Source organism: Zingiber officinale, chromosome 6B, assembly GCF_018446385.1.
Source record: "Zingiber officinale cultivar Zhangliang chromosome 6B, Zo_v1.1, whole genome shotgun sequence".
In the NCBI taxonomy this organism is placed as follows: domain Eukaryota; kingdom Viridiplantae; phylum Streptophyta; class Magnoliopsida; order Zingiberales; family Zingiberaceae; genus Zingiber; species Zingiber officinale.
The window spans coordinates 30,626,484-30,635,680 of record NC_055996.1 but is presented as its reverse complement, the minus strand read 5'-3'; the positions used below and the strand labels follow the sequence as shown (position 1 = coordinate 30,635,680).

General features: G+C 36.1%; 1 protein-coding gene across 1 annotated transcript; it reads left to right on the top strand.

Moving 5' to 3' along the window:
* Positions 1–375: 375 nt before the first annotated feature.
* LOC121992332 lies at positions 376–7,456 on the top strand. The gene is made up of 3 exons (XM_042546626.1): positions 376–771; positions 2,125–4,264; positions 4,343–7,456. Exons 2-3 carry the CDS (start codon positions 2,155–2,157, stop codon positions 7,123–7,125), a joined length of 4,893 nt encoding a protein of 1,630 aa, XP_042402560.1. The 5' UTR covers positions 376–771; positions 2,125–2,154; the 3' UTR covers positions 7,126–7,456.
* The last annotated feature ends 1,741 nt before the right edge of the window (positions 7,457–9,197 follow it).

Here is a 9,197-nt window from a genome sequence, read left to right as displayed (position 1 = left end):
CTACACTATAGTTTTGTTATAATTTCAAGTATTTATTCCTAAACAAAATTAATACAATAATTGACCTTATATCCTAGTCCTTTTGTAAATGCATCTTAATTTTAAGACTATTAAAATATTTTGGATAGCTAAAAGTTGTCATTTGTCTTTAATTATTAATATTATAAATTTATTTAACAGCATAATAATGTGAAAAAAATATATAATACGTGTTATTAAAATGGAACAATAAGATTTGATTGTGTTCTGATTGAGGATGAATAGTAGAATTTTAAAACTCGAAAGGTTATGTTGGAAAAAATAAATATTGTGGGGCAAAATGGAATGTACCCGAAATGGAGGGAGGTCTATTTGATGGTTCCTGCCGGCTGCCGGCGTGGCGATCCGCCGGCCTTGCCGACGAAGGCGATGACGCCGAGGGCGGCGATCGGTCAAATGACCGCTTTATCCTTTAGCGCTTTTCTACCGTCCTCAGATTCCTTCTCTCTCTTTTTCATTTGTTCTCCGCTCAGTATAATACAATAGTTGAATAATAGTACAGTAGAAAGTACTCGCTTTTGAGCTTTGCTTGCCGACCAAACCAGGAATAAAGGGGAGGAAAACGTGGGTTTTGGCATCTGTTAACGCTGTCGGAGACAATCCCTCTCGCTTCCGATTTTTCCTGTCCCTGTCGATCTCACTTCGAGAGTCCGTGGATCTGGATCATCTGATAGCGGGACTTGGGAAATAAAAAACGATCAGAAGAGATCGGAGCTCGATCAGTTTATCGAGGTGAGTTCACTTTCTTCTAGACAAGTTTGGTATTTGGATTTATTCAAGCATTTGGAAGAGTTCTTCCCTAAAGTTTGGGGCTTCCGTAGGTTTCTAGCGGTCAGTTAGTTCGATTCACTCGCTAGAAGTGTTTTGGTCATAGGAAGATCTGATTTTGATTTTCGACTAACGTGTTTTTGGAATTCATTTCTATTAGCTAGTTTATGGTTCTCAGTCAGTCCAGTGAATAAACTTCTGCTCATGCTTAGTTTCTGTCATTGTCTAGAGCACAATCAATTATCTAAAATCTCTATGGCTATAATCTTAATGTTGCTCAAGAAGTCTCATAGTCTGGATTCATGAATTATGGTATGTGAGGCTTTTGCTGTGAAGTTTGAATGAAGATGGTGGAAAATTGAATTAGGCCCTGAGAACCAGCATAAAATTGTGACAAGAAATTCATCATCATGATTCATAATCACATGTTTGTAAGGTTAGGCCGCCACTTGTTACTAACAACTTAGTCACCAGCAGCAGGCCAACCTAAAATGGATTGAACTTGCGACTGTCTGTTTCTTTTTGTATGAACAAAGTGCAATTTGATTGCACCATGGAAACTTTTGTAATTATGTGAAGCTTGATCAAAGTGGAAGTCTTTTTTTTTTTTTATAATCATCAATAGATTTCTTTTTGGATTTTTAATGTTTGCATTAAATAAAGCATAACTTAGACTAACCATCAGTCTCCACGCTTAGTCTATTCTTGAATATATATCAACCTAGGTTAACCTATTAGATTAGCTTGGTTTAGAGATCCATTTAAAGATTATAATGCACAACCACCATAGAAGATATAAAAATGCAACCTACCTATAGATGAACAAAATTAACTTGTTAGACTTTTAATTTCTTTTCCTTGAAATTATAATGAATTTGTTCTAACTATATCATGCTTATTGAAGTTTTTTCTTAATAGATATTTTTTACTACTATATTTTCTTGAATATTGTCTGTAGGTAGTTAGGTACAACCCCAATTAATAACAAAATGGGAAAAATACATAAAAAATCATAATAATCATGTACAATTGCATCACTAGACAAGTTGAATTGATTGAAAGGAGTGTAATTGTAAAGGAGAAACATGATTGAAAGTGTTTTAAATGACCTGTGTACTACTAATGATATCCTTTCACAAAGTTAAATGGTCGTATAAGATCCATGCAACCAACCTTAAATTATATTTAGAACACTGGCCTGTTTTTGTTATTATTATATTAGTTCTACTAGAGCATGAAGCATCACTTTTAGTAGAATTGTTAATTTCATTAGTTACTTGATATCAATGCTTTATTGTTTTTCTTGCCTGCTACCAGATTGTTAGATAAGGAAAACAGAGAGAAGACATGGAAACCAAGATGAAGAAAATTAAAGTGCACCTTGAAAGAGTTTTTATTTTATCCATAAGAACTATAGTCAGATTTATTCAATATCATCCCTTTGTCGTTAGTCTGGCGTTTTTCTTGCTTGTATTGTATAAATCTTTTCCTTCCCTGTTTGCTTTTCTGGTTTCCTCTTCTCCTGTCATTGCCTGCACATTTCTTCTGCTTGGTTTCCTATTGAGCCATGGGGAACCTAACATACCAGTAGTTGAGGAAGAGAATAAAAGGCTTTCAGATGTTTCTTCCGTGGACATTGGAAACTTTTCAAGTTATTTGTATGCTAAGGAGAATGAGAACTTCTCAATTGAGAACCATGTAGATTATGAAAATAATGATGATGAAAAGCCCATTGCAGATGTGGAAATTTATCAGGCAATGAATGAGCCTGAAGGAAACAAGAATCTCAATACTATTATGACCAAAATTTCATCAGGTGAGGAAGTGAAAAAGGAGAGCTATATTGTGGAAAATGAAGCAAATCAACTGATTCAAGAAAAAGAACTTCAAGGTCAGATGAGTTGTAAAGACAAAATTCTTCTTTCTGAGGAGCTAGGTGCAGCAGAAATGGGCACTAAGGTGAATGAACAAGAAACTGAGAATTTTACATTGGAGATTGGGGAGCCTGCCTTGGGCCGTCAATTTGACTCCTCTTTAGGATTGCCATGGCTGTCTGTTGAAGATCATCATGCTTCTTCGGATACTGAATCAGATGGTGCAGAGAGTTCCTCTCCTGATGCTTCCATGACTGACATTATCCCCTTGCTTGATGAACTTCACCCTCTTCTAAATTCTGAACATCCTGAGCATGTTTCTATTACGAAGTCAGATACAACCTCTGAAGGTTCATCTGTGGACCATGAAAGTGACGATAATAGTATTGGTGAAAAAGATGTGCAAGAAAAAAATGAAGTGCAAGAGGAAAAAGTTGATGATGATGCTACTGCTGCAGTGAGATGGACAGAAGATGACCAGATGAATGTGATGGATCTTGGCTTTTCTGAATTGGAGAGAAATCAAAGGTTAGAAAGTTTAATAGCAAAACGAAGAGCAAGGAAAAACCTGACATTTAGGATGGATAGAAATCTTATTGACTTGGATGCTAATGACTCTTTCCTTAGTAAAGATGAGCTATCACGCTTTCGCATCCAACTTCCCTCGAGAAGAAATCCATTTGATATTCCCAATGATTCAGAGGAAACAATTGATTTACCACCAATTCCGGGCTCTGCTCCATCTACTTTGCTACCAAGACAAAATCCATTTGATTTTCTATATGACGCTCAAGAACAAGAGAATAACCTCATGGGTGAAACTAGGAATCTCCAGGATTTGATGCCAGCATCATGCCTTGAGAGCTTATTTAGAAGGGATGGCACCTTTGACTTAGGAAGAAGAGGCCTTCAGCGAGAGAGGCATCAGTCGAGGTTTAAACCTTATTTTATTTCAGAGATGGATTTAGAAGGAACTTCTACTTTTCAGAGACAATTTAGTGACAAGAGTGAATCAAAAGTGAGTTTTGTTTCAGAATCAGACACAGTTTCTTCAGCTACAGATCAGGAATATAAAAAAGAGCGGGAGATGCAGGAGGTAGATAGGGTTGTTGAACTGTCCTCTCTTGCTAAACATGATACTGATGCAGGGGATCATGTAATTCACGCTTTTGAAGAAGAATCAGATGGTGCTTATGAAAGGAAGAGGGAACATCTTACCAATTATATCGAAATTGATGTGGATGCTAATCACATCGATATAGAAAATGATCAAGTTGTTGAAGTCTTCAGTGCCATAAACAAAGATATCAGAGAAGAATTACGCCAAACTTTGCCCATTTCAGATTCTGAGAAAGTAGAAGTGATTGAAAAGAAGCATGATGAGCCAAGCTCATCATCATTAACACAACAATCATCTACCTTGGAGCAAGCAAATAATGTTTTCCCAGAATCTGATTATTTGACAATGGTAGATCAAGTTTATGACAATATAGTTGCAATGCCTGTCTATGATTCTAGTCCATCAGCCAGTGGAAACTCTCTCGATAAACAGTCAACAATTGATGAAACTTTGCACTATTCAGGTACAGGAATTCCTTTTGTATTCATTAACATGTATATGTTTTGGTTGTTTCCTAATGTTGGTTTCTTGTAAGTTGCAGGTCAAGGTGGTAATGTGGATTCTTTAGTGAAGTTTGACATGATGAAGGATTCCATAGAAGTTTCAGCTCCAGAGGCATTACAGGTCTCAGCTGCCTCAGGAACTATGGATTTTCTGACAGTTAATGCAAACATGGAAGAGTTAGAATCCATTGGCATAGAACCTTTGGAATCGTTCCTGATTTCAGTTTCTATTGATGAAAACAGTTCAAGACTGAATGAGGTTGATGGCACCAATGAATATAATGCGGCCAAAATAGGAAAATCAGCTAGTCAAGAAGTTCCAGATCAAGATGAAAATTTGATTAATTTAGAGTTATTTGAATCATCAAAATACATGGACTCCTTGATTGTTTCAGAGAAGATTTCTGAGTTTAGTACCCAGTCAATAAATGATCTGTTGAAGTCAAGTGATGCCATTGAGGTTTCAATCCTAACTAAACATGAAGCTGGTGCTCTGAAGACTGTTAGTCGCTCTGGTGAGGAATCTAATGTGGCCCAACCTTCATCCTTAGAGACTGACAAGACTTTTCTAGCAGAGACAGATGGATCTGTTAATTCTCACATTGAAGAACTGTTGTCTAATCTTCACGGATCTGATTTAATATTTGAAAAGGATGGCCAGTCTGAATATGTTGCTTCTGGTTCCAGAAGTTCTTTAAACCACCCTTTCAATTCTAAAGAAAGCTCTAGTCAGATTGTTGCTGTGTTAGGTAACCAATCCTTCGAAGAAAGATCCATCAAGTCTCAGGAGTTGCATTCAGAAGTCAGCCAAGCTGGAACTGTGGAATCACAAATTTGGTCTCCATTTGGCTCTAAAGATAACATTGAGCAGACTGTTTATAACCCCAAGATTCGAATTCTTGACTTAAGCTTAGTTGAAGAATTTTCAGAATATAGTCAGCCACCTGAAGAGGGAATGGAATCCCATGTTTCGGAATGGAGCTTTGACATCTTATCAAGTGATCTTCAGTCAAGTGAAGTGAGTACTGAGAATTATATGTCCCAGACTATGACAGATTTGGAGATTCCAGTAATTGAAGCAAGGTCTGTTGAAGAAATCTACTCATATTTTAAGAAAAATAGTGAAGAAAGTGCAGAAAAACCGATGTATAAAATTATGACAGATTCAGAGCTTCCAGTTGTTGAAGCAAGACTACCTATTGAAAAAAGTCACTCATATTTCGAACAAATTAGTGATGAAAGCAACAAAAAATCTTTACATCAAACTATTATAGATTCACAGCTTCCAGTTGTTGAAGCAACATCTATTGAAGAAATCCACTCATATTTTAAAGAAACTACCAAAGAAGGCCCAAGTATAGCTATATATTATGAGGATGGGTCTCAAGGTTTGCCGAGTAATGTGCATATAGATGCAAAGCCAATACAATCTGATTTGCATGTCGTTGAAGCAAATTCCATTGAAGATATTGATATGGCTTTTAGCCAGCCTTTACATAGTACCAGCAATAAAGCCCCAGGAATTACTGAAGAAAGTCCAAGTGTGCCTATATCTTATGAGGTTGAGCCTCGAGATTCACCTAATCATGTGCATATGGATGCAGAGACAATGCAATCTGACCTGCATGTTATTGAAGCAAATTCCATTGAAGATATTGATGTGGCTTTTAGCCAGCTTTTACATAGTATTAGCAATAAGGCCCCAAGAATTACTGAAGAAAGTCCAAGTGTGCCTATATCTTATGAGGGTGAACCTCGAGATTCACCTAATAATGTGCATATGGATGCAAAGACAATGCAATCTGACCTACATGTTATTGAGGCAAATTCCATTGAAGATATTGATGTGGCTTTTAGCCAACTTTTATATGGTACCACCAGCAACAAGGCCTCCAAAATTACTGAAGAAAGTCCAAACTTGCCTATTTATCATGAGTCTCGAGATCCACCTGATAATGTGCATAAGGATGCAAAGACAATGCAATCTGACCTGCATATTATTGAGGCAAATTCCATTGAAGATATTGATGTGGCTTTTAGCCAACTTTTATATAGTGCCACTAGCAACAAGGCCTCCAAAATTACTGCAGAAAGTCCAAACTTGCCTATTTATTATGAGTCGTCTCGAGATCCACCTGATAATGTGCATATGGATGCAAAGATGATACAATCTGATATGCATGTTATTGAAGCAAATTCAATCGAAGATATTGATGTGGCTTTTTGCCAACTTTTATATAGTACCAGCAACATAGCCCCAAAAATTAGTGAAGAAAGTCCAAGTGTGCCTTTATATTATGGGGAGTCTAGAGAGTCACCTGATAATGTGTATATGGATGACCTGCATGTTATTGAAGCAAATTCAATAGAGGATATTGAACTGGCTTTTAGTCAGCTTTTATATAGTACCAACAACAAAGCCTCAGAAATTACTCAAGAAAGTCCAAGAATGTCAATGCATTATGAGTCTCAAGATAATGTGCTTATGGATGCAAAGCCAATACAATCTGATCTACATGTTATTGAAGCAAATTCCATTGAAGATATTGATGTGGCTTTTAACCAACTTTTACATAGTACCAGCAACAAAGCCCTAAAAGTTAGTGAAGAAGGTCCAAGCGTGCCTATCTATTTTAAGCAGTCTCAAGGTTCACACGATAATGTGCAGACGGATGCAAAGCCGATACAATCCGACCTGCATGTTGTCGAAGCAAATTCTATTGAAGATATTGATGTGGCTTTTGGCCAACTTTTGCATAGTACCAGCAACAAAGTCCAGGAAGTGCATACTGCTGATGACATTATTTTGAATTTAAAATAACCTTTTGCAACTGAAACTAGCTCAACCAGGGAGACTGGAAACGTTGGTGAAAAATCAGGAGATTAAGTATTGATAAAGTTTGCTGCCTGAAAAATAACAACACTTCGGAAGAAACAAGAAGAAGATTGAGGTTCTGTGTTTTTTTTTCCCATTGTTGAGTGTCAATTTTAATGTGTTTGTTTTACTTATCATTTTTTTTTTAAAAAAATTGTCAGTTAGTATATTAGATACGGCGTTGAAAGTTTTTGGGGTGTTCTTCGCCTTTACGATTATAATGCAGTTGTTTGCTTTATGTTTGTATTTGTTGGGTCCATAAATATGTTCTTATTCATCTCTTTATTGTTTGCTCATCATTGATTTAGTTAAGTTGTGAATATTACTTTCTACACATTAAATGCTAATATTTGTATTTACCTTTTTCTTTAATGAATGATATCGTTGCCCACAGGGTTTAGAGCTTAACTGATTCTTTTTATAATATTTTAATACCTATAGAAAAGTCAAAATAAGTAATGGAGGGTATCATTAGATTTCGTGCAGCTTCAGAAATCCACAAGATCTAAAATAATTGCAAGATCAGATCTCTAGGTTAATTATTAGATTTTGACCAAAGCCTATTGATGAACCTAGATAAGTCCGATTATATCTATTTTAGGTCCTATGCATTTTTAAGATTGCAAGGAGTCCAATAATGCCCTCCAATGCGTATTTCGGCTTCAGAACCGATGCGTATTTCGGCTTCTCTGAAGGTGTTAAAATATTATTTGAAGAATTAGCGAAAACCTAAATCATGTGGATTTGATATGATTCATATCAGGTCCACGAAGTTTAGAGTTTAGCTGATTTTTTCAATAACATTTTAATACCTCTAGGGAAGTTGAAATAAGCAATGGAGAACATCATTTGACTCTTTGCATTCTCAGAAATCTATAGGACCTGAAATAGTTACAATCTAAGGTTTCTAGGTCTATCAATGGACTTTGACCGAAATCTACTGATATACATAGATAGGTTCGATTGGACTTATTTCAGTTATGTGAATTTTTGAGGCTGCAAGAATATCAATGGTACCTTCCATTGCTTATTTTAGTTTCTCTAAAGGTGTTAAAATATTATTTGAAGAATTAGCGAAAATCTAAACCCCGTGGGTTTGATATGAAATCATATCAGGTCCACGTTGAGTCTGATATGATTCATATCAATGCTATAGGGTTTAGGATTTCACTGATTCTTCCAATAATATTTAAATAAGAAAAGCCTAAATAAGCAATGTAGAGTATCGTTAGACTTTTTGTAGCCTCAGAAATTCATAAGACGCAAAATAGTTGTAATTTAAGGTCTCTAGATCTATCAGTGAGTTTTAGTAAAAATCCACTGATCTTAGAGATCTTAGATTGCAACCATTTTTAATTTTGTAGATTTCTGAAGTTACAAAGAGTCCAATGGTGCAATTCATTGCTTATTTTGGCTTCTCTGGATGTGTTAAATGTTATCAAAATAATCAACTAAATCCTAAACTCCGTAGGTCTAATATGGAATATCAAGCTTACAACATCAGAAATCCACATGACTTGAAAATGGTTACAATATAAGGTCTCTAAGTCGATAGTGAGTTTTGACCGAAACCCACTAATGGATCTAGATAGATTTGATTAGACCTATTTCAGATCCTGTGGATTAATGGGGCTCCAAGAAGTCCACTGGCACCCTCCATTGCTTATTGTGCTTTCTACAAAGGTATTAAAATGTTATCGAAAGAATCAGCTAAACCTATATCAAGCCCAACATGGGCCTAATATGATTCCATATCAGGCTCACATGGTTTAAGGTTTAGCTGATTCTTTTGATAATATTTTAACACCACTTGAGAAGTTAACATAAGCAATAGAAGACACTGTTGGACTCCTTGCAACCTCATAAATCCATAGGACCTGAGTTGCAATCTAAGATCTTTAGGTCGATCAGTGGTTTTAACTAAAACCCACTAATGGACCTAGATAGGTCTAAGGCTGTAAGGAGTCTAGGTAAAAGTATCAAGACACTACGGTCTGATCGTGATGGCAAGTACCTCT